Source organism: Pelobates fuscus, chromosome 3 (genome assembly GCF_036172605.1).
Source record: "Pelobates fuscus isolate aPelFus1 chromosome 3, aPelFus1.pri, whole genome shotgun sequence".
Lineage (NCBI taxonomy): Eukaryota > Metazoa > Chordata > Amphibia > Anura > Pelobatidae > Pelobates > Pelobates fuscus.
This window is the reverse complement of record NC_086319.1, coordinates 359,356,398-359,383,483: the sequence shown is the minus strand read 5'-3', so window position 1 is coordinate 359,383,483 and position 27,086 is coordinate 359,356,398. Positions and strand designations below refer to the sequence as shown.

Below are 27,086 nucleotides of genomic sequence, written 5' to 3'. Positions count from 1 at the left end.
GCTAGACGGCAGAGCTCACGCTATCTAGCAAGATATACACGCTACTACATCAATCTTTAACACATTTACAATACCCAATTAATCTATTGGCCAGTACCTCGATGGACTACCTAAAACTATTTACATCCGTTTTGGTTAGCCACGCTGCCCAAGCACCACATATAGCGAACTAGAGGGCGGAATTTACAACAGCACCCTCTTAGACTATATACTCTATCAAAAATCTAGTGGGTTCCAAATTTACACACCTTCCCACTTAGCCAAGATAGGTTGAGATCTAGCGGACCGAATTTACACAGACGCCGCTTAGTCTCCCGGTCCCTCCGATCTAGCGAACGTAATATACACCCTAGAACGCTAGTCTAGACAAGACACCGGTGTCCGGCTTGGGCTATTTACACAGAACCCAGCCTGACTCCAAACCAAAATTAAACGGGCTGACTACAGGGCGTTTAATTGAGCGGTGCGCCTTCGCTCCTTCCCTCCACTGGAGGGGGCAGATTCCATACACAAATAACCCCTTATGGGACTACCACACAATCGGTATCCAATACCCCTAGTGGGTCCACCGTCTAAAACAGTAGTCGTCTTACCTCCTCGTTCCTGAACCTGGGTTCACACTCATCGACGGGGACACCCCAGCACTTACTACGTAGAGGCCGATGATCTCTTGGACAACAGACCAGTGGCGCCGAGACGAAGGGAGGTCCATGCAGAAGTTCAGGGGTGCAGCCGTAGAGAGCGTGGGCAAAGATAGACCGTCTCACGCCTCTGCTTCTCAGCTACCATTGAACGATGAGCTTCCCGGCCAATCGCACCAAATGATACCGGAGAAACTGACAGAAGCCAAGCACAGAGAGATGGACACAGGATTCTTCAGGAAGGAAGAGATTCTTTATTCGATTCACCGACCGGGACTCAGAGGGACTAATGTCACCAAAAAACAGCAAAGTCTGAGTCCTGATCATACAGTGTAGGTCCCTTATATAGGCATGTAGCTCCTCCCATAATCAGTTCAACCTACACATACTCTTATCTAATCAACCGAATAGAGACTAAATTCCTGTTTGACCACATGGCTTGCCCAGCACAATGGAGGAGGGGAAATACTCGTATATCCTGTATTCCTACATATGCTCCTTACACTACTGATTGTATCTTAGCTACGTGTAACTGACTAACTGATACATCAACATATGCAAGTGCACATACCACGTGGCAATCTTGTCCTAGTAAATTTATTTTTACTGAGATTCCACCACAGTGTGGCATATAACATTGTTATTAATATCACATGGTTTATTATATACATTATAATCAATGAGAATTTGGGGGGGGGGGGGGGGTTGTAGCTATTTTAGTGCAATTACTTTGAATACACAAATTGCATTTTATAAATGCATTGGTTGAAGTTAAAATTTGATTGAGAAGGTGGTTCTTTTTTTTTTTTTTCCTAATTAAATGTTTTATTATATATTATATTTGGTCCTCCTGTAAATAGTATTCTAGGTTAAAGTTAATTATGAATATGATGATGACAACGTATCTCTGTTCTCAGGAAATGATGATGATTACTCAAATTATAGACATCTTGAAATTGATGAAGTATCAGAAGTATCAGTTTTATTAGGTTTGTTTGGGGTGTTTTGTGTTGTGCCCTCTGTACTCGGGAGATAAATAATGTGAGTGATAACTCAATTATCTCCCAGATTCACGTTTAGCAGGAGCCCCATACTGGGGGTCCATGGATAAATGACCATGCTTTTGACAATAAAATCAAGTGTACTCGCAGAATGATCAGAATCATGTGTCATCTGATTACTGATGGAAAGAGCTATATTCAGCAACCAGCACTACTTCCAGCTACAACGGGAATTTAGAGGAGATGTCCAGTTAGGATGTAGGAATTCTGTATTAGTTTTATAAATAGTTAGAAGTTTTATTATATTTTATATTTGGCATTCGTGTAAAAAGAGTTCTATTTATAATGTTAATTCTTAATATGATGATGCATTCTAATGTCTGTCCTCAGAAAATGATGATGATTACAGAAATTACAGAGTCCTTCAAACTGATAAAGAAGCAGCAGAACAATGTAATGCTACAGGTAAGAATTTTAATTCTAATGAATTGAAATGTTGATCATGCTCTACTTCTTCAAACTCTTCAATCACTTGGTCTCTGTGGCTCTGTCCTCTCATGGTTTTCCTCTTATCTCTCCCAACGCTCATTGTGTCTCCTTTTCTAATGATACCTCCTCCCCTCGTCCTGTCTCAAATGGAGTCCCCCAAGGCTCTGTCCTTGGTCCCCTTCTATTTTCTCTTTATACTGCCTCTTTTGGCAAACTTATTACCTCTTTTGGATTCCACTACCACTTGTATGCTGATGACACCCTGTTATCTCTCCTCCCTGGACCTCTCCCCTGCCGTCCTGCAACGTGTCACTGCTTGTCTTTCTTCCATCTCTGACTGGATGTCCTCCTGCTTTCTGAAACTCAATCTCTCTAAAACTGAGCTCCTTGTCTTTCCTCCTCCTAATACGGATCCTCCTCTTTCACTCTCCCTTCAAGTTTGTGGTACCCACATCAGTCCATCCTTGCAAGCGCGCTCTCTGGGCGTCATACTTGATTCTGGCCTCACCTTTGAGCCTCACACCCAGCATGTTGCCAAATTCTGTAGATTACATCTTAAAAACATAGCCCGCATCCGCCCCTTTCTTACACAAGATGCTACCAAGGAGCTTGTTCATGCTCTAGTAATTTCCCGCATGGATTATTGTAACCCTCTCCTGATGGTCTTCCCTAAAGCCGTACTGCACCGCTACAGTCCATAACGAACGCTGCTGCCAGACTGATTTTCCTCTCTAGTCGGCTCTCTCACACCTAACCCCTCTGCCAGTCCTTACATTGGTTTCCTGTATGCTATAGGAGTCAATTCAAGGTACTAATTCACACCTATAAAGCACTGAACAACTCTAGCCCCTCTTATATCTCCTCATAGATCCATAGATATGTCCCTTCTCGGTCTCTCCACTCTGCCCGTGACCACCTCCTGTCCGTTGTCCGCACCCGTACTGCCAAATCACGCTTGCAGGACTTCTCGCGGGCGGCTCCCTTCCTATGGAATATCCTGCATCTTTTAAGAAGTGCCTTAAAACCCATCTCTTTAGAAAAGCTTATGGCCTCACAGACTAACATCTACCTCACATACCTGCCTCTTGCTCTCTCCTAAAGGGACTACAAATTCCTGTCCTAATGTGTTTTACACCCCACCTCCTATAGAATGTAAGCTTGTTTGAGCAGGGTCCTCTTCAACCTATTGTTCCCGTAAGTTTTTTGTAATTGTCATAGTATTGTAAAGCACTACGGAATCTGTTGGCGCTATATAAATAGCAATAATAATAATAATAATAATAATAATAATAATATGTATTTAACTATTACATTTATGTAAGTAACCATTTTTAAAAATGACCAAGCGGTCTTCAAATTACTACAAGATGGTAACCCTTTGCCTAAACTTGCTTGAGAGATTGGTCAAGCTAACTTAATTGCATTTTATGAAGAAGTAAATAGAAGTATAGATCAAGGTGTTGCAGCAAATGCGATCTACTTGGATGTTGCCAAGGCATTTGATATGGTTCCACACAATAGGTTAGTGATTAAACTAAAAGAAACTGATCTAGATGAAAATTCTTGTTCTTAGGTAGAACATTGCAAGTGGTGTCCCTCAAGGTTCTGTTCTGGTTCCCCTTCTAATTAACATATTTACAAATGATCTTGAAATAAGCATTTAAAGTCATGTTTCAGTGTTTGAAGATGACACAAAACTCTGTAAAGTAATACAATATGAGCAAGACATTAATGTGCAGCAGAGGTATTTAGACAGACTGAGGGACTGGGTACTCAAATGGCAGATTAAATATAATGTAGAAAAATGCATAGTTAAAATGTGATTGAGAAGGTAGTTCTTTTTTGTTTTTTCCTAATTAAATGTTTTATTATATTTTATAGTTGGCCCTCCTGTAAATAGTTTTCTAGGTTAAAGTTAATTTTGAATATGATGAAAACTAGACATGTGCAATTTGTTTCATTCCAAATGCAAATTTAGACGAAATTCGGACATTCAGATGCTTCTGAATTTCCAAAGTGCCGAATTTCAGAATTCTGAACGGTGCCGAATTTTGGAAGTTCCGACGTGCTTTGGATTTCTGAAAAGTGGCAAAACAGGAGAGGGTTGGGGTAGGGTAGGGGTAGGGTAACCATAACCCTATTCCTAACCCTACCCCAACCCTAAGCTAACCCTAACCTTGCCCTTAAACCCTACCATAACCATACTCCTAAACCTAACCATGCTCTTAACTCAACCCTACCCCTGAATGCCGAACCGAACCAAATATTTTTCCCATGCACATCCTTAATGAAAATGTATCTCTGTTCTCAGGAAATAATGATGATTACACAAATTATAGACATCTACCATAACCCTACCCCTAACCCTGCCACAAGCCCTACCCTAACCCTACCCCTAACCAAACCCCTAACCCTACCCCCACCCTTAACCCTAACCTAGCCCTACCCCTAAATTAACCCTACCCCTACCCCTACTCTACCCCTACACTTACCCCAAGTGCCGAAGTTGCCAAAGTGCCGAAGTCCCGATTTTCTGAATGCAGAACTGTACCAAATATTTTTCCCATGCACATCCTTAATGAAAACGGATCTCTGTTCTCAGTAAATAATGATGATTACACAAATTATAGACATCTTGAAATTGATGAAGCATCAGAAGTATCAGTTTTACTAGGTTTGTTTGGAGTGTTTTGTTTTGTGCCCTCTGTACTCGAGAGATAAATAATGTGAGTGATAAGTAACTCAATTATCTCCCAGATTTACGTTTAACAGGAGTCCCATGCTGGGGGGCAATGTATAAATGACCATGCTTTTGACAATAAAATCAAGTGTACTCGCAGAATGATCAGAATCATGTGTCATCTGATTACTGATGGAGAGAGCTAGATTCAGTAACCATCACTACTTCCAGCTACAAGGGGAATTTAGAGGAGATGTCCAGTCAGGATGTAGGAATTCTGCTACAGGGTTCTGTATTAGTTTTATAAATAGTTAGATGTTTTAATATATTTTCTATTTGGCATTCCTGTAAAAAAAAATAATATTTTAATGTTAATTCTTAATATGATGATGCTTTCTGATGTCTGTCCTCAGAAAATGAGGGTGATTACAGAAATTGCAGAGTCCTTCAAACAGATAAAGAAGCAGTAGGAAAATGTATTGCTACAGGTAAGAATTTGAATTCTAATTAATTTAAATGTATGTGTATTTAACTATTACATTTATGTAAGTAACCATTTTTAAAACAGACCATAGATCGGTCTTCAAATTACTGCAAGAAGGTAACCCATTGCCTAAACTTACTTGAGAGATTGGGCAAGCTAACTTAATTGCATTTTATGAAGAAGTAAATAGAAGTATAGATCAAGGTGTTGCAGCAAATGTGATCTACTTGGATGTTGCCAAGGCATTTGATATGGTTCCACACAATAGGTTAGTGATTAAACTAAAAGAAACTGGTCTAGATGAAAATGCTTCTTCTTGGGTAGAACATTGGCTTAAAGATAGAGTACAGAAAGTTTTCATTAATGGTAAATTTTCAACCTGGACAAAAGTGGTAAGTGGTGTCCCTCACGGTTCTGTTCTGGGGTCCCTTCTAATTAACATATTTACAAATGATCCTGAAATAAGCATTTAAAGTCATGTTTCAGTGTTTGAAGATGACACAAAACCCTGTAAAGTAATACAACATGAGCAAGACATTAATGTGCAGCCGTGGGATTTAGACAGACTGAGGGACTGGGTACTCAAATGGTAGAATAAATTTAATGTAGAAAAATGCAAAAAATGCACTACGTTAAAGAATATGTAACGGATCACCTGGCACCCCGACTGGGTACCTCCATTGAAGGATGCTCCTAGCGCTTCTTGAGGACTCCAAGCACTCTAGCCGACACCACAACCACCGCAGACTCCTCCAGAGAGCAAGGCAGGAACAAGCTCTTACAAGAACTTAGTAGTGATTTAGCAAGGGAGTATGAGAAGCATAGCAATCCCTTGTAGCAGATTCCCCCAATAAGAGACAAAACTCCAAATTGAGGGTGAAGTAGGGTGAACGTGTGTTCGAATCTTCGAACGGGACTTAGTCTCTGCAGCTGAAAATTCAGTGTAGGAGAAGGTAAGGGTCAGCGGTGTTTTCTACATGTAGCAGATTTCAGTTCCATGAATTTGGCTCCACACACCGCTGACCACATTTGAATGAAAAAAGATGGCGCCACCACGTGTTCGTTTGTGCGAACGGTGGCCACCCAGCGGTCGGCAATTTACCTACAGCAGGTTACCAGCCTGGAAGGTAAATTGCCTGCACACTTTCAGTTCTGGGTGGTCCGCCTGTGTGGTACTTGGTTCAGTAAGCCCCATTTACTGAACCAAGTGGGAGAAGGGCACAAACAAAGTATATTAGGGGGCAGGGGACACAGTCTTAAAGGGACATTGTTCCTAAAAGTCACAGTATGTCCCCAGATGGCTCTTAAAGGGCCAGCAGCAGCATAATAAAATACAATATGCCCAAATACTGTATTTAAAGGGCCAAATCACCCAAGGACCATAGTCAGGAGGCAGGCAAACAGGCTTCTCCAATGCCCAGTGGCGAGGTTGGTTTCACCACAGAATGCACTAGCAATTTATACTGTAAATGGTAGTAAGTTAAGGATAAAAACACATGAGAAGGATTTGGGAATTATTATAGACAATAAACTAGGCAACAGTGTGCAATGTCAGTCATCAGTGGCTAAGGCCAGTAAGGTATTGTCATGCATGAAAACAGGATTTCTGGTAGGTCGAGGCAAGAGAGATTCTAGGAGCCGTAGCTCCAGGAGAAACACAGACCAGTTCCGCTGAGAATATTGAGATACTTGGCATAGGCTGGGGATAGTGCAGAGAGAGGCGTTTGCTGGAAACTCATGGAGGGGTGAAGGGACAGGAAGCCAGGGGAGTGTCATAGTCTTTTGATAAGTTTTAGCAGTGTTTTTTGTTGTATCCGCTACACACATCTTGAATATGCTGAGCAATTTTGGGCACCTGTTCTAAAGAAGGATATTATGGCATTAGAAAAAGTGCAGAGGCGGGCTACAAAATTAATGAAAGGAATGGAACATTCCTTTTTACCTATGAAAAAGGTTAACAAATGTAAACCACTTTAGTTTAGAAAAACAGTGCCTTAGAGGGGATATGATTAGAGTTGAGCGAACCCGAACTGTAAAGTATCGAACATTGCGGTTTTTGGACCCGGAACCCGAACACGGACATTTCAGTGTATGTTCGGGTTGGAGTTTGGTGTTCAGCGATTTAATGGCACGTTTTCACTTGACTTGTGTGCCCTTAGAAGCCATCACAGCCATGCCTACTAATAGCATGGCTGTGATTGGCCAGTGCAGCATGTGAGCTATCTACCAAAAGGCTGAAAGACCTAAATTGGTCTTTCAGCCACATTTACTAATACTAAGTAAAGATTACTTAGTATTAGTAAATTCAGCCCCTACTCGCTATACTGCAAGTAGGGGCATGTCTAGTAAATAGTAAAAAAAATAAAAACCTATTGGCCACCACCCCTGAGCGACGGGTGGGGGCCCTAAATAACAATGAGGGGGGGACCTACTGTCCTCCCCCCGGCCCCCACCCCTGAGTGGTGCGTGGGGGCCCTAAATTTAGAATAAGAGGGGGGACTGGATTTTAATCTAACCAATCAGAGTGCCCTGTGTCATTTTACGCAGCGTGGGGAAATTCCAAAGAACTTTCCCACACTGTGTAAAATGACACAGAGCACTCTGATTGGATGGATTTCAAGCCATCCAATCAGAGTGTTATGAGTCATTTTGCACAGCGTGGGAAAGTTCTTTGGAATTTTCCCTCGCTGTATAAAATGACAGAGAGCACTCTGATTGGCTTAAACCAACCAATGAGAGTGTTTGTTTCCTAATTGCAGGGCGGGGCAAGGCTTTATAAGCCTTCCCCCCCGCATAGCTCAGTCTGCGCGAAGCCCTCCAGGTGAACATGGATTTTTTTTTTGTGCTCGTTTTTTTTTTTTTTTTTTTTTTTTTTAAAGTGCGTTAGTCATTATGGATTTTTATTTGGCCTTTTATGGGGCTGAAAAAAGAAGATTTTAGAAAAAAGAAGACATCAAATGGTACGTTTTAGTTATGTTTTTTTTTACAGGTACGAAGTTAATGGTCCCCCTCATTATTTTTAGGGTGAAGGGGGTAGGTAGGGGTGATTTTTGTTGGGTGGAGTGGGGTGACTAAGGGTTTGGGGACCCCTAGTCACCTTGGGGTGCGTGTTTAAATTTTTATTTAGGGCCCCCACTCACCGCTCAGGGGTGGAGGCCAGGGAGGAGGACAATAGGTTCCCCCCCATTTCTAATATAGGTTCCCCACCCACTGCTCAGGGGTGGGGGCCAGGGGTAAGTACAATAGCCCCCCCCCCTATTCTAATTTAGGGACCCCACCTGCCGCTCAGTGTGGGGGCCAGGGCAGAGGACAATAGGTTCCCCCCATATTGATATTTAGGGCCCCCACCTGCCGCTCAGGGGTGGGGGCCGGGGGGAGGACACTAGGTCTCCACCCCTCATTGTTATTTAGGGCCCCCAGTCACCGCGCAAGGGTGGGGACCGGGGGGGAGGACAGTAGGTCCCCCCCTCATTGTTATTTAGGGCCCCCACCCACCGCTCATGGGTGGGGGCCTGGGGGAGGACAATAGGTCCCCCCCTTATTTTACATTAGGGCCCACACCCGCCGTTCAGGGGTGGGGGCCAATAGGTTTTTATTTTTTTTTGCTCACTGTTCACTGTTTACTAGACATGCCCCTACTCGCGGTATAGCAAGTAGGGGCTGAATTTACTAATACTAAGTAATCTTTACTTAGTATTAGTAAATGTGGCTGAAAGACCAATTTAGGTCTTTCAACCTTTTGGTAGATAGCTCCCTAATTCCCACGGAATCTACTAAGCGGCTGCTTATTTTATGTCATTTTCCCTATCACGAACTTGAACTTTTTGACGAAGTTCGGCCGAACTTGGCGAACCCGAACATCCAGGTGTCCGCTCAACTCTAGATATGATAACATTATACAAATATATCTGAAGCCAATATATGCCACTGTCTGAAAGTCTATTCACAAACAGGACTATACATAGAGCACAAGGTCATGCCTTTAAACTGGAAGAAAGGAGATTTAGCCTAAGTCAAAGTAAAGTTTTATTTTTACAGTAAAAACCATAAGGATGTGGAATTCTCTGCCTTAAGAAGTGGTTTTCATCAGAGTCTGTTCAGATGTTTAAACATCAACTAGATGCATTCTTGCAAACACATTATTCAATTAAATCAGTTTTCAATTGTAGGGTAATAGCTTCTTGATCTAAGGATAAATCTGACTACCTTTTTGGAGTTAAGAAGGCATTTTTTCCTTTTTTTGTTGCAAAATTGGAAGCACGTCAAACATTATTTTTGCCTTCTTTTGGATCAACAGTAAAACAGCAAAAAACAGATGTGAGGAAGGTTAAAATTGATGGATAATATTCAGTCTATGTAACTATGTAAAAAACAAACAAACAATACAATAATATCACCACAAATACGTGAAGAATAGTAAACGGTAAGTAAACAATATACTTATCTAAACAAGTCAAGTAGACAGCCTCCCTAAGATCACCTCCCAGGTGGTGATCCTATTAGACCAGAATATAAGCAACAAACGTATGGGATATGGTGGTGATTCTAAAAAGAGGTTACAAGTATCAGTTTGAAGGTCTCTATAATTTATATAGTCGTCATCATCTCCTGAGAACAGAAATACGATTTCATCATCATATTCAGAATTAACATTAACCTGGAATACTTTTTACAGGAAGGACTGTTCATTTTACATCTACTTGTAACTTGTTTTTGGTTTTATGATCTCTGAGGAAGTTCCAATTGTGGAACGAAACGCGTAAGACGAATACTATTGCTGTTTTAATAACATTTACTCTGTGGTTTTTTTACCATTTTCGTACAATAAAATAGCCATTTTTCTATACATTTCCATCTGGAGTCCTGTTTTTCCTGCTACATGCGCAGACCAAGGATAAAGGATTCACAGCCCCCACTACATCAGGGGAGGCACCCATTGAGCACTTTAAACGTCTACATTTTGTGAGTGCAACCATTTATAGTGCTCATTTAATTGTTTTAACTGTGTAACACTATGTTATGTTTATGTTCCTTTTAGAATCACAGCTGTATCCCATATGTTTCTTGCTTATATGTAACTATGAAATAATAATAATAATTCAATTATTTAATCATGTATGGCCTGAACCAAAAAGGTTGCAGTGTCTTGCATTATTCAGTATGCATTCCCTGCTGATTGTTCACAGTGATAAATTCCCCATGTTCATTTTGTGTATTACATCTATGTTCTAAGGAAAATAGTTTATCTCTTATATTGCTTTCTCTTGCATAAGCAATATCATAATTTTAACTCTTTGTTATAACTATGGCTCATAGTAATAAGCAGTGTAGTACATACTAAATAATAGATACTATACAAATATTACTCATATAAACATGAGACTATATATATATTCAGATTGTTCACTGACAGATTATTCTCACTGGGGCAAAACAATTCACTGCCTTAGGCAGTCATGCATATTTCTAGCACACTGAATAAAAATAAAAATTGCATGCTTCAAACTCACAGTACGTAGACCATACTTACCATCTCTGATGTGCAAGCTGAATTCAAGGTCTTCACTTGTGCATTCAAGGTTGTACCACTTATTTCAGGTTTAATAACCTGCGTGCCTCAAGACTTCCAGACTTTTTTGGCAGTATTTCCGAGCAGCCACAACCCACAGGCATGCGAAGCATGGATCAGTTCACACGTTCTTTAGGTGCCCACCAATTATCCAATGTTTGAGAGTTCTTTGACACACCGCACAACAACTTCCTACATCATCACATCTGTTTTTCCAACTTAATTAATTAAAGACATATGTTTCTAGCACTAATGATATAGGCAATGGGAGGCAGCTGAAACAACCCAAAAGAGAGTCTGTCCTGTGCTGGTCAGAATAAATATGCACATGGGTGGAGGGAGGAGCACCTAGGGTGGTCCGCAGGAGTGTGCCAAATATGGAATGAGAATAAACATAAAAATAGGAACTGTATAGTGTAGTAATGTTGTGGTATATAAAATAAAAAAAGAAGAAATGCACTTATAATATGTAGACTTGTAGAGCTTCCAGTAAGCTCTATTTAATGTCACTATTCCGGGAACCAAACACGCTAACACACACACAGAAAAGGTGCCGTACCGGACCTTAGAGTGGCCGGGCTAAGCACACAAAGAATAGTCAGGAGACAAGCCAAGTAAGGGGAACCAGAAGAAAGAATAACGAGAAACAAGCCGAGGTCAAAGGGTAGGAGAAAGTCACAAAGTCGGATTACCAAGCCAGAGAGTACGTAACCAGAAACACAAGTTCAGTAGCAATACTAGCAAGCAAAGACCACAACAGGGCAGAGAGGAACAGGAAAGGTAAGTATTTAAATCCATAGGTTAATTCTGATTGGATAATTTCCAATCAGAATTAACAATCACATGTGGGAGATATCTAGACCTCCCACTGTGATTGAGGCACTGTGCCTTTAACGCCGGGTCAGGTGGCTGACCCTAGCGTTTAATAAAATGGGTCGTCTCCCAGCGTGCAGCGCCATGTATGCTGCCGCTGGGGGACGTAGAGGGAGACGCGGGCGGCATCTGTGGCTGGGAGGATGCCGTCCGCCGAGCGCAAACCAGGAAGGGGGCCGCGGACGGCTGGAGGGTGAGTGCCGCGAGCAGACTGCAGCCTCCCCTCGCAGCCGCCCGAGGGATCCTGACATTACCCCCCCTCGAAGACCGCCCGGAAGGCGGGAAGCAGAAGGCTTCAAAGGAAACCGGGCATGAAAGGAGCAGAACGAAACGGTGCAAATCAGAGCTCGAAACCCAAGACCGCTCCTCAGGACCGTAACCTCTCCAATCCACCAGATATTGCAGCCGACCCCTAGAAACACAAGAGTCGAGAAGGGCAGCCACTTCGTACACGTCACTAGAGACAGTGCGAGGGGAAACGGGCCGTCCGAGAGGACGAGAGAACCGGTTACACAGCAAGGGCTTCAAAAGCGAGACATGAAACGTGTTCGGAATACGCATGGAAGGAGGCAAGTCCAGGGAGTAGGAAACGGGGTTAATCCTACGTAACACCTTGTAGGGACCAAGAAATTTGGGAGCAAATTTCATCGAGGGAACCTTGAGACGGAGGTTCCTGGAGGACAACCATACCCTATCACCCGGAGTATAAGAAGGGGCCGTACCCCTACGGCGATCAGCAAACTTCTTCTGAGCAGCTGCTGAACGAGACAGCGCAATATGGACCTGATCCCACATCTTCTGCAAAAGAGGCGAGGTGCTGGTCCAAGGCGGGCATTCCCTTGTTGGAGAACGCACCGGGAAGGACAGAAGGCTGAAACCCATAAGCAACCTCAAAAGGACTTAAGCCAGTAGACCAATGAGACACCGTTTCCCTGGCAAACTCAGCCCACGGAAGGAGGCGAGACCAGTCGCCCTGGTGCGCATTAGTGAAGCAGCGCAAATACAATTCCACAGACTGATTAGCACATTCGGCTGCACCATTAGATTGCGGGTGATAGGAGGAAGTGAACGACAAGGAGACCCCCATCTCAGCACAAAAGCCCCTCCAAAACCGAGAGACAAATGGAGGGCCCCTGTCAGATACGATATCCTGAGGTACCCCATGCAAGCGGAACACTTCCTTGGCAAACACCTGAGCAAGCTGAATCGCAGAAGGCAGTTACCTAAGCGGAATAAAGTGCGCCATTTTAGAGAACCTATCCGTCACAGTCAATATCACTGTCTGACCATCAGAAGGAGGAAGGTCTACAATAAAATCCATGGATAAGTGGGTCCATGGTTTCTTGGGTACAGATAGAGGCATCAGTAGACCCTGGGGTCTCACATTAGGAGACTTACACTGCGTGCAGACCCGACAGGCCTGTACAAAATCCACTACGTCTCGCTTAAGTGAAGGCCACCAGAACTGTTGAAGGAGGCCCTTATAAGTCTTGGTAACCCCCGGATGACCAGCAATTTTGGCGGTGTGAAATAAAGTTAACAACTTTTTTCTGTCATTTACTTTAACGTATAGTTTATCAACAGGCGTCTCAGGGGGTGCTTGGGTTTGGTATGTCTTAATATTATCAAAGGAAAGGAGACGAAACAACCAAACGGGTAGCAGCTATTATCTGAGACGCAGGTACAATAGGTTCAGGAGTCGGGTTAACAAATTCTAAAGGTTCATAGTGTCGAGAGATAGCGTCAGCTTTGGCATTACGGTAACCAGGTCTATAGGTAATAACGTATTGGAAGCGCGAAAGAAATAGAGACCATCTAGCCTGCCGGGCGGACAACCTTCTAGCATCAGCTATAAAGGAGAGGTTCTTATGATCTGTTATAACCATAATTTTGTGTCTAGAACCCTCTGATAAATACCTCCATTCCTGAAAAGCTGACACAATAGCTAATAGTTCCCTGTTCCCAACATCGTAATTCTTTTCTGGATCAGACAACCTTTTTGAAAAGTAACAACAGGGATGGAGGGGTTCGTTATACGATAACCTCTGTGACAGTACTGCTCCCACACCCGACTCAGAAGCATCTACTTCCATAACAAAAGGTAGAGAAGGATTAGGGTGGTGTAGCACTGGAGCAGAGGCAAATGCCTTCTTGAGAGTTTCGAAGGCCTTAAGGGCTTCAGGAGTCCAAACCCTAGGGTGTAGACCTTTTTTAGTCAGCTTCGTTATAGGGGAGATAAGTGGTGAAAAGTTTTTTATAAATTTCCTATAATAGTTAGCAAATCCTATAAAACGCTGGATAGCCTTAAGTCCTTGGGGAAGTGGCCAGGACAGTATGGCTTCCAATTTAGAAGGATCCATACTGAAACCCTGTTCAGAAATTATATATCCTAAGAATTGCACAGAGGTCTGATCGAACAAACATTTTTCTAACTTACAATAAAGTCCGTTTTGTAATAACTTTTTAATCATCCTAACATGATTATAATGTGAATTTAAATCAGGAGAATATACAAGTATGTCGTCAAGGTACACCACGGCACAGACATGCAATAGATCCCTAAGGACATAATTTATGAGGTCCTGAAACACAGCAGGAGCATTACACAGTCCAAAAGGCATGACCAGATATTCGTAATTCCCACTACGCGAATTGAACGCTGTCTTCCACTCGTCATTCTCCTTTATACGGACAAGGTTATAAGCCCCCCTGAGGTCTAATTTAGTGAAGTACTTAGAACCTTTAACACGATCAAACAACTCAGTGATGAGGGGGATAGGGTAGGCGTTTTTAATCGTTATATTATTCAGAGCCCTGTAGTCTATACATGGCCTCAAATCGCCCTCCTTCTTTGCCACAAAGAAGAAACCAGCACCAGCAGGAGAGGAGGACCTTCTAATAAAACCTTTACTTAAGGATTCCCGTATGTACTCCTCCATAAACTGGTTTTCTTTCTCAGAAAGAGGGTAGACCTTACCCCTAGGAGGCATAGTACCCGGTAACAGGTTTATGGCACAGTCATAGTCACGATGTGGAGGTAGTTTATCTGCCTCCCTTTTTTCAAAAACCAATGCAAGGTCTGCATACACAGAAGGGACAGAAAAAGAAAGTGGTTTAGCCGTGGGCACGTTGAGTAAACAAACAGTCCGTACATGAGCCATACATTCTCGTTGACAAGATTCCCCCCAGGAGAGTATATCTAAACAACCCCAATCAAGTACTGGGTTGTGTTTAAATAACCAGGGAAAACCCAGAACGATATAAGCAGCCACAGACATAACTATTTCTTGGGTTTCATGGGTCACCAGAGGTTTCTCAAGTGGTCTACCATCTATGGCCTCAACGGCCAAGGGTGTGGCCTTTTGGATCAAAGTCAAGGCTGCGGTTTTAGCAAAGTTCTCATCCTTAAGGTTGCCTGCCGCACCTGAATCGATCAAGGCTTTGGTGGTTATAGTGGTTTTATTGACCAAAAGAGAAACCGTAATAAATTCCCTGTAATTTAGGGCAGGTATTACAGTGGTGCCCCCTCTTTCCACAATAAAGACATAACCCCTCCCTTCTACGATACGCTTTCAGCCTCAGTTAACCCCGTAGCACCCAATTGCATGGGTTCGGAGGATGGTTGCCTAGGAGCAGGTAATGCTAGTAATGCAGTACTGGGTAGAGCAAGTAACACCCGTGTATCCATCCGTCTTTGACTACGCCTCTCTCTAATATGATTATCAATAAGAATTATATAGTCTATAACATCATCCAGAAGAACAGGCAATTCCCTGGATGCTATTTCATCCAGTATGTAAGCGGCCAAACCCTCCTGAAAGGCTGTTACGAGGGCGTCATTATTCCAAACCACTTCAGCTGCTAGAGTGCGGAATTCAATAGTATAATCCGCTACAGATCTGTTAACCTGTCGGACCCTAAGCAGAGCTTTGCCAGCAGAAGCAACCCTACCGGGTTGATCAAACGTGCGTTTGAAAGCTGTCAAAAAATCTGCAAAGGACATAGGAGACGTACTCTCCCACATGGGGTTGGCCCATGCTAAAGCTCTCCCGGACAAGTGGTTTATCAAAAAGGCAATTTTGGATCTGTCAGTGGGATAGGAACGTGGATTCATCACCAAATGGATATCAATTTGGTTGAGGAAACCACGACACAATGCCGGGTCACCGCTGTAGCGCTGTGGTGGCGTCATATGAACTACATGAGACGGAACAGGTACCGGAGTGGGAATGGGTTCGCACACAGCAGCAGCAGCCTCCTGAACGGCAGGTTGCAAATGTGCAGTACGAGCTAGTATGGTTTGTAAAGCTTGAGCAAACTGATCCATACGGTGGTCTAAACCATCCATTCTAGCCTCCTGATTAACTAGGAGCTGTGGAATGTCAGCAGGTTCCATTTTGGCCCTGTTGTAATGTCACGATTCCGGGAACCAAACACGCTAACACACACAGAGAAAAGGTGCCGTACCGGACCTTAGAGTGGCCGGGCTAAGCACACAAAGAATAGTCAGGAGACAAGCCAAGTAAGGGGAACCAGAAGAAAGAATAACGAGAAACAAGCCGAGGTCAAAGGGTAGGAGAAAGTCACAAAGTCGGATTACCAAGCCAGAGAGTACGTAACCAGAAACACAAGTTCAGTAGCAATACTAGCAAGCAAAGACCACAACAGGGCAGAGAGGAACAGGAAAGGTAAGTATTTAAATCCATAGGTTAATTCTGATTGGATAATTTCCAATCAGAATTAACAATCACAAGTGGGAGATATCTAGACCTCCCACTGTGATTGAGGCACTGTGCCTTTAACGCCGGGTCAGGTGGCTGACCGTGGCGTTTAATAAAATGGGCGGTCTCCCAGCGTGCAGCGTCATGTATGCTGCCGCTGGGGGACGTAGAGGGAGACGCGGGCGGCATCCGTGGCTGGGAGGATGCCGTCCGCCGAGCTCATACCAGGAAGGGGGCCGCGGACGGCTGGAGGGTGAGTGCCGCGAGCGGACTGCAGCCTCCCCTCGCAGCCGCCCGCGGGATCCTGACATTTAAAAGTACCTTGGCTATATGATTCCCGCTTCTGGATATAGTGTGATTATCTTAGTCCAATAATGGATTGTCCATTTTTTTTATAAAATGTAAACAGAATAAATGCTAACATAGTGTAGTATTCAGATAACACAGATGTGGCTTATATTTACATGAAAATGCACAAATATTTTATAGAGCCCGTAAGTGGCTCCCAGCAAATAGTGTAGAGTGGTATAATCTCCACCTCTATAGATATATCTTGTGATGGTGGTCTTCAACATGACAATATGGATTAAAAATAAATATATATCTATCTATCTATCTTTCTATTATCCAGGTGTCAGACACAAAATGCAGGATGGTCCAGGAAAGGTTTACCATAATATTACTTAAAATTATATATTATATAAAAAAAAGCATTAACATTTTGCATTATTGCATGGGCTTTATCAAAGTGTATTACAGAAACCTGGACAAGATCTGCTTTTATAGGGGGGCGAAGCCTGACCACAGAGCCGTGCAGACGTGTACAGCACGAGCTCCTGCACAGCGGGCAGAAACTGGGGCAAAAAGCAGCGGCTACACAGCACCGTCCATGTCGGGGGTGCACCACTGAACCGACTGATACCACCCCGGAGCCCGTCGGAGCTAAGGAAGCAGGAATCCACGTGCGGCCTACTGGGGTAAGGGCTCGGGAGAGGCGTCCGCTCTCCCTGAAGCCAGAGCCTTCAAGCTACCTCATACCATCCTGCACCCCCCCCCCCTTTGGACCAATGGGGGATATCCTGGTCCTCACTGGACAAACTGATAAGGCTAAGGCAGGAGGGCAGACTTACCGGCTATACAGCACACAGGGGCACCAAATCAACGCGGCGCAGACAAGATGGCCACCCAGCACAGGCTGGGACACGCTGTACAGCCGCGGAATGGCTTATCACATTGCGATAAAAGCCGTGGCTGCATGGATACGCCCAGCAACACGACGTCGCCATTACAGGCGCCTACCTCAAGCCTCCAGAGCGGCCATCAGGAAACGCAGGCATCCTCAAGGTGGGAAGTGGCGCCATATTATTCGAGTGCACGCTTCCACTCACAACAGCACAGATGCTGGACCACCAAACAAGCGCCACACGCAAATACCCCACTCTGCCCTAAAATTGTCGGGCAGCAAAGCACGACCCTACCCTCTACAATCAACGCTGCAAACCTAGTAGCTGTGCGGCTGCACATACTACAGGTCAACGCTGGAGCTGACCCCCAACACAGGGACACCATCGAAAAGACACACCGCAACTATGAGAGAGACTTCCCTGTCCTGGGCATCGGCTAAAGCACCCGCTACCATAACTCCCAGTGGACATACCACCCTAGCATCCTCGGGACCCGCTATCAGCAGTTGCTGTCTGGACTATGCTTACCACGTAATTACTGATCGCCCAGTTATGTCAGTCGTTGCACTCCATTCACAGGCAAACCCACTGGTTCTATGCATGCTCAGCAGGTCATATTATTCTACGATACACGGTTATATGCATACTTGTACTGCTAATGTGTTCTCACTGCTAATGTTTTATGCCTCAATCTATAGCAAGCGTAAAAAGCTTTTATTCATATTTTTCCTCCTATGTATAAATAGAGACCTGCATATTACAATATAAGTAACAGTGTGCTCATCTATGATTTTCTAAGTTATATGCATCCTTACTTTTAGCATGCCATATTACAAAAATGTGCAAGTTATCTACAAGCCATGTTTATGTTCAAACCATATGTATACTTACAAACAAAAAAAAAGTGCATTGTCTATCTACCCCCCACTGTAACTAATGTCTTGAAACCTGCATATGGAATGCCGTTGGGGTACCATATGTATGTCTGTGACTAATATACGCACTGCAAAAATAAAGAATTAAAAAAAAAAAAGAAAAAAGATCTGCTTTTATAGCTGGGAAAAAAAATTAAATTCTTGGTTAGGTGGTCATGGTCAAAGTGACGTAATTGCAACTATTTAACATACAGAATACATAATATTGAATTATAGACAATTGTGTAAGGAATATAGATTAAAATATAAATAATAGAGAATAAGAATATATAATATTGTTCGTGATATCATATTTTTTAATTATAATCATGGGAATTTGGTTTTGGGGAGTTGTAGCTTTTTAGCGCTATTACATGGAATACATGAATTACAGTTAAATGTGATTGGGATTTTTAGTTTTATTCCTAATTAAGCATTTTTATTATATTTAATATTTGGCTTTCCTGTAAAAAGTATTCCAGGTTAATATTAATTCTGAATGTGATGATGAAATCGTATTTCTGTTCTCAGGAGATGATGACGGCTACATAAATTATAGAGACCTTCAAACTGATAAAGAAGCAGGAGAAAAATGTAATGCTACAGGAAATGATTTAAATCCTAATGAATTTAAATGTATATGTATTTAACTATTACATTTTTGTAAGTAACCATAGTAACCATAGCGTGGTCAAAAAGGAAACCAAGCTAGTAAAGAACTATACTGACAAAAGTTGTTATGCCAGTAAAATATTAAAATGTGTTTTATTGTACAATTATATATCAAAAAAGAACAAAAAAAAAAACAAAAAAAAACGGAACCAAATAATGTGCTTTTTTTAATTGACAGATGAGTGTATCAAGGGAAGTAAAATGAAGAACTGTATTTAAAATGTTCTGATTTCAAAATACATGCTTTTAAAACACCCTACACAAACCCAGATTTAATTAATTAATTAATTGCTGCTTGCCCCTGGGGGTCATGGGGAGGACAGTGTTGGGGCTGGGGGCATGAGTACTGAACCTCAGCCTCCCATAGTAGACCATCTGGGACCATTTCTAGACTGCCAGGGAATATAATTAGTGATAATGTTGTTACACTTAAAATGAGCAATTGCACATTAAATACCCTTTTGGTATTGTTATTTATATGATTCCGCTAATCCTTGTGACTGAATGATTCCACCCCCCCTACATAGTGTCACATAGAAACATAGAATGTGACGGCAGATAAGAACCATTCGGCCCATCTAGTCTGCCCAGTTTTCTAAATACTTTCATTAGTCCCTGGCATTATCTTATAGTTAGGATAGCCTTATGCCTATCCCACGCATGCTTAAACTCCTTTACTGTGTTAACCTCTACCACTTCAGCTGGAAGGCTATTCCATGCATCCACTACCCTCTCAGTAAAGTAATTCTTCCTTATATTATTTTTAAACCTTTGTCCCTCTAATTTTAGACTATGTCCTCTGGTTGTGGTAGTTTTTCTTCTTTTAAATATAGTCTCCTCCTTTACTGTGTTGATTCCCTTTATGTATTTAAATGTTTCTATCATATCCCCCCTGTCTCGTCTTTCCACCAAGCTATACATGTTAAGATCCTTTAACCTTTCCTGGTAAGTTTTATCCTGCAATCCATGAACCAATTTAGTAGCCCTTCTTTGAACTCTCTCTAAGGTATCAATATCCTTCTGAAGATATGGTCTCCAGTACTGTGTACAGTACTCCAAGTGAGGTCTCACCAGTGTTCTGTACAATGGCATGAGCACTTCCCTCTTTCTACTGCTAATACCTCTCCCTATACAACCAAGCATTCTGCTAGCATTTCCTGCTGCTCTATTACATTGTCTGCCTACCTTTAAGTCCTCAGAAATAATCACCCCTAAATCCCTTTCCTCAGATGTTGAGGTTAGGACTCTATCAAATATTCTGTACTCTGCCCTTGGGTTTTTACGTCCAAGATGCATTATCTTGCACTTATCCACATTAAATGTCAGTTGCCACAACTCTGACCATTTTTCTAGTTTACCTAAATCATTTGCCATTTGGCTTATCCCTCCTGGAACATCAACCCTGTTACATATCTTAGTATCATCCGCAAAAAGACACACCTTACCATCAAGACCTTCTGCAATATCACTAATAAAAATATTAAAGAGAATGGGTCCAAGTACAGATCCCTGAGGTACCCCACTGGTGACAAGCCCAAGCTTCGAATATACTCCATTGACTACAACCCTCTGTTTCCTGTCACTCAGCCACTGCGTTACCCATTCAACAATATTGGAATCCAAACTCAAAGATTGCAGTTTATTGATAAGCCTTCTATGTGCAACAGTGTCAAAAGCCTTACTGAAATCTAGGTAAGCAATGTCTACTGCACCACCCTGATCTATAATTTTAGTTACCCAATCAAAAAAATCAATAAGATTAGTTTGGCATGATCTCCCTGAAGTAAACCCATGTTGTCTCTGATCTTGAAATCCATGTGTTTTTAGATGTTCAACAATCCTATCCTTTAACATGGTTTCCATCACTTTCCCCACTACTGAAGTAAGGCTTACTGGCCTATAGTTGCCCGACTCCTCCCTATTACCTTTCTTGTGAATGGGCACAACATTCGCTAACTTCCAATCTTCTGGGACTACTCCTGTTAACAATGATTGGTTAAATAAATCTGTTAATGGTTTTGCTAGTACACCACTAAGCTCTTTTAATAGCTTTGGGTGTATTCCATCAGGTCCCATTGACTTATTTGTCTTTACTTTTGACAGTTGAAATAGAACCTCTTCTTCTGTAAACTCACGTGTAATAAATGACTCATTTATCCTTTTTTTTAACAGAGGTCCCTTTCCTTCATTTTCAGCTGTAAATACCGAACAAAAATATTCATTGAGGCAGTCAGCTAGACCTTTATCCTCATCTACATACCTTCCTTCTTTTGTTTTTAATCTAACTAATCCTTGTTTTACTTATCTTTTCTCATTTATGTATCTAAAAAAAGTTTTGTCCCCCTTTTTTACTGACTGTGCTATTTTCTCTTCTGTGTGTGATTTGGAAGCTCTTATAACTTGCTTAGCCTCTTTCTGCCTAATCTTATAGGTCATTCTGTCTTCCTCACTCTGGTTTTTTTTATAATTACTAAATGCTAACTTTTAGTTTTTTACTATTTTGCCCACATCTGCGGAGTACCACAGTGGTTTCTTGAATTTTTTGCTTTTACTGACAAGCCTAATGCAATTTTCTGTTGCCTTCAGTAGTGCAGCTTTTAAATAATCCCAATTCTTTTGGACTCCATTTAAGTTGCTCCAGTCTGATAATGACTCCTTTACACATATTCTAATTTTAGAAAAGTCTGTTTTTCTAAAGTCTAAAACTTTTGTTTTTGTGTGGTGTGACTCAGTCACTGTTCTTATATTAAACCACACTGACTGATGATCACTGGATCCTAAACTTTCACCTACAGTAATATCTGAAACCAAATCTCCATTTGTTAACACTAAATCTAGTATGGCCTCTTTACGAGTTGGCTCCTCAACGACTTGTTTTAGAGACAATACCAGTAGGGAGTTTAGAATACGTGTGCTTCTGACACAAGTAGCTATTTTTGTTTTCCAATTCACATCAGGAAGATTAAAGTCACCCATGGTGATAACTTCCCCCTTCATTGTCATTTCAGCTATTTCTTCAACTAGTAGATTATCTAACTCTTCAATTTGTCCTGGGGGCCTATAAATCACACCTACACGAATTACTGTGTGATTCCCAAATTCTAACGTAACCCAAATGGACTCTATGTTCGTCTCATTAACCTTTATTAGGCTAGATTTTATGCTATCCTTCACATACAGGGCCACCCCTCCCCCTTTCTTGCCTTCCCTGTCTTTTCTATATAAAGAGTACCCTGGTATTGCTATGTCCCAGTCATTTTTTTCATTATACCATGTCTCCGTAACAGCGACTAAATCTACACTATCAGTTGCCATTATTGCCACAAGTTCATGGATCTTATTCCCTAAACTGCGAGCATTTGTAGACATGACTCTAAGCTTATCATTTTTTAACACACTTGCTACAGGCACCTTCTGTCCTTGTTTTGGGGGACAATTGGATTGATGTTTTATCACCCTTTTGCCCCCCCCCCCCCCTCCTAGTTTAAATACATCTTAGCAAAACCTCTGAACTGCTCACTGAGAACATTTGTTCCCTTTTGAGAAAGATGCAAACCATCTTTTTTGTACAGTTTATTTCCATTCCAAACAGAGCTACCATGAGCAATAAAGCCAAATCCTTGCTCCCGACACCATTCACCAAGCCACAAGTTAAAGTCCCTAATACGCATCCGCCTGTCATTCTGAGTGTTATGCACAGGCAGAACTTCAGAGAATGACAGTGTGGAAGCAACCTGCCGTATATCATTGGCAAAAACACTAAAAACTTCCTTAACCTCTGAAACCTCATTGCAAGCCAAGTCATTTGTCCCTAAATGGACAAGTACATCCAATTCCCCTTCCTGCTTTGCTTGCTTAACAATATTACAGATACGTCTCCTGTCTCTGTGAGCAGTAGCTCCGGGAAGACACCTCACAAGACCACCATTGTCCATCTCCACACCTCTTATGATGGAATCCCCCAACAACAACTGCTTTCTATTAGACCTCACCATAGTCTTCAAGCCTCTCTGCACAACACCACTAGCCTCAGTGCCTCTCTGCACAACATCACTGGCCTCAATGCCTCTCTCCACAACAGCACTAGCCTCAGTGCCTCTCTCCACAACACCTCTAGCCTCAGTGCCTCTCTCCACAACACCTCTAGCCTCAGTGCCTCTCTCCACAACACCTCTAGCCTCAGTGCCTCTCTGCACAACACCACTAGCCTCAGTGCCTCTCTGCACAACACCACTAGCCTCAGTGCCTCTCTGCACAACACCACTAGCCTCAGTGCCTCTCTGCACAACACCACTAGCCTCAGTGCCTCTCTGCATAACACCACTAGCCTCAGTGCCTCTCTGCACAACACCACTAGCCTCAGTGCCTCTCTGCACAACACCACTAGCATCAGTGCCTCTCTGCACAACACCACTAGCCTCAGTGCCTCTCTGCACAACACCTCTAGCCTCAGTGCCTCTCTGCACAACACCACTAGCCTCAGTGCCTGTCTCCATGACACCATTACACTCTGAAAGTGCAGAAAATGAATTATGTAGAACAACAGACTGTGTAATATGCCTTTTATCCACAACTCTAAGTCTACCAGATCCTACAGTAATCCATCTGCCATTCCTAGTATGTCTCTGTGGCAGTGGCTTTGCAGCAGTTCCAGCCTGAGTTTGTTTACCAGATAATTTACAAATCTCAGACTTCAAAAATACAATCTCCTGCCGCAAGATAGAGAACTGTCTACAGATTAGACAACAACTAAACCTCCAAAAAGTGGAACGCGAAACAAATGCATAGCAACAATTACACTGAACTAAGTCTGCCATTCCAATGAGATCAATTATTTAAATCAAACGAATCTTAACTTTTTATTTATCCTCCTGAATACCTCAGATTACCTCCAGTTTATCTCCAGAATATCTCCAACCACAGACACTTAGAAGCAACACTCTCCAGAATATCTCCAACCACAGACACTTAGAAGCAACACTCTCCAGAATATCTCCAACCACAGACACTTAGAAGCAACACTCTCCAGAATATCTCCAACCACAGACACTTAGAAGCAACACTCTCCAGAATATCTCCAACCACAGACACTTAGAAGCAACACTCTCCAGAATATCTCCAACCACAGACACTTAGAAGCAACACTCTCCAGAATATCTCCAACCACAGACACTTAGAAGCAACACTCTCCAGAATATCTCCAACCACAGACACTTAGAAGCAACACTCTCCAGAATATCTCCAACCACAGACACTTAGAAGCAACACTCTCCAGAATATCTCCAACCACAGACACTTAGAAGCAACACTCTCCAGAATATCTCCAACCACAGACACTTAGAAGCAACACTCTCCAGAATATCTCCAACCACAGACACTTAGAAGCAACACTCTCCAGAATATCTCCAACCACAGACACTTAGAAGCAACACTTAGATGAAGCAACCAAGCTCTATTAGCCAAGCTAATGACAACAGCCCTTATATACTCCTCAAATCACCTCCCACTAGGAATGTTTAACACCTGGGCAGGCCTCTGCTTATTAGCAAACAATAGCTAATTTACACAGCAATCAATAGCAAGTAGCTAACTAATCAAATCAAATGCCTTATAATTACCAACAGGAAATCAAACCTTGTACAATCAGTAACCTTTTCCTACAGATGAATCTTACCTGTAACAGTAAAAAAGAAAACTCTTAGCACAACTCTTAGACAGTTGAAGCTTCTGTAAAACTCTCCAGAATATCTCCAACCACAGACACTTAGAAGCAACACTTAGATGAAGATGGTGTATGTTGCATTGGAGTCATCTTACTATCCTTAGTACTAAAAGAAGAAAGGAGGGAAGATGCTTAAAAAGGCATATCACCCGGAGACTGCGCACCCCAGGCTGGTGCAGCATTGCACAGGCTCTGAAGTTATGCAGACCCATTTATATTTTATTTAATCAATCAATTAATTAATTAATTAAATACAGATAAGTTTCTAGCACTAATTATTTAGGTAAAGGAGGCAGCTGAATGCAAAATCTCTTTTGTCCAGGTCAGAAAAAGGATGTGAACAGGCAGAAGGAGCAGCACCTAGGGTGGTTCTCAGGAGTGTGCCAAATATAAAACGAGAATGAACATGGAATACGAGACTGTATAGTGTAGTAAGTTTGTGGTATATATAAAAGAAGAAAAAAGAAAATAACCCCCTTGCGGGGATACGATAAGTGTGTCCAGATAGTATCTCGATAGGGGGTAACCCTTGTATTGTACACAAAAAGAGAGAGTAGATGGTGTAAACCAACGACCAGTGGTCTAGGTAACACCGGTGAGATACTAGGCTCTGCTGTCTGTTAAAATTATAATCTTTAATTAGGTATACATAATCATGAACAATCAATAAAACATAACGAAAAAATACTAAATAGACAAATAGAAAAACACCAAAGTGGTAAAACAAAAAGAGGAGGTATTAAGGGGCTCAGGGAGTAATGGGAGAGGTATCAACTTAGACCAATGTGTACTAGATATATACCTCAATGATAGGGAATATAAGTGGTAGAAGACAATGACTAATCTACTAACCGGCCAATGCGTAGACAAAACCAAACCCTAAGGTGCTGGTTAAGGAAGCATACGCTAGTATGACACAAAGCTTAGGGAGTGCAGCGTAGAACCACAATCGTGTGTACTCATATGGAAGTATAGAGACAATGGGGTCTCAACAAAATATACACTTGCGGGTGCTGCAATAAGCAGTGTAGCATACAGGTAAATGTGGCCATAAGTAAGGCACTAAGTGCTAGTAGGACCAACAGCAATAAGATATATATGATGTGGTTCCCCAGTAGCATACAAATGCTGAGAACTAGTGTAAAAAGGAACCTCCAGGTAGTCTGACACGCTGGCTACTAATTGCCAGCCAGGACCAAGAACCGTATAGTCATATAGAGGTATAGAGACATAAACGTCTCCACAGAGTTACACTAAAGGGTACTGTAACATAAGGAGTTACATGAAAACTCATATGGCCACACATGATTGGTCAGAGCCTGCAAGACGGATGGCTCGTATACCAATCACGGACGGGGGTTGGATCTATCTGGAGCTCCGGCACTTAGTCCCGCCCCCCATCCGCTCTGATTGGTCAAAGTCCGTAAGATTGACGGCTCTGACACACATCACGAACGCTGGGCGGTCTTTACTGTAACTCCGCCCGTGCCGACTACTGATTGGCTGGATCTCGGCCACCTTTTCATATTTAAAAAGTACCCTCGAGCATTTGCTCATTGACAGCCTTTGAGAAAGGCGCTCTTTACAGCGCCGAAACGCGTTAGGCAGGCAGGCAGCAAAAGATGATGATTTTATAATCACGTTTGATTTCCACTTCACTATGTTTGGGGTGTTGTATTAGGTTAAGAGGAGCTGGGGCCTGTTTGGAGATTTTTTGGAGGGAATAAGAGAGTAGGACTATTACAACTACTAGCCGATGTTTTTTTGTTAGGATAGATAAGTGTACTATACTACTCAACTAGCCCTACTTTGACCAGTCAGTTCAGACAGCACTGAGGCTAGTTCCAAGTAGTTGGGTGTCCGGTGATGTCTACTAGGGGGATTGTTTAGTCTCCTTAACTATCATTCATTGGTTCTAAACCAGTGACATCCTTTCACACTATCTACCTATACTGTATGCTTATATAGGAACACTCTACATTGTAGAAGCCGTCTATCCTATAATGGGGGGTTTCCCCTATTAGCATTTAATTATTCATGTGTGGCCATATGAGTTTTCATGTAACTCCTTATGTTACAGTACCCTTTAGTGTAACTCTGTGGAGACGTTTATGTCTCTATACCTCTATATGACTA

At 42.3% G+C, this 27,086-nt stretch overlaps 1 protein-coding gene across 1 annotated transcript in view; it reads left to right on the top strand.

Moving 5' to 3' along the window:
* Positions 1-27,086, top strand: part of LOC134601830 (C-type lectin domain family 4 member G-like) — a 132,535-nt gene that overhangs the window by 42,206 nt on the left and 63,243 nt on the right. The window contains exon 3 of the mRNA XM_063446330.1: positions 5,225-5,299. Within this exon, the coding sequence (XP_063302400.1) occupies positions 5,225-5,299 (75 nt within the window). The remainder of the gene's footprint in view (positions 1-5,224; positions 5,300-27,086) is intronic.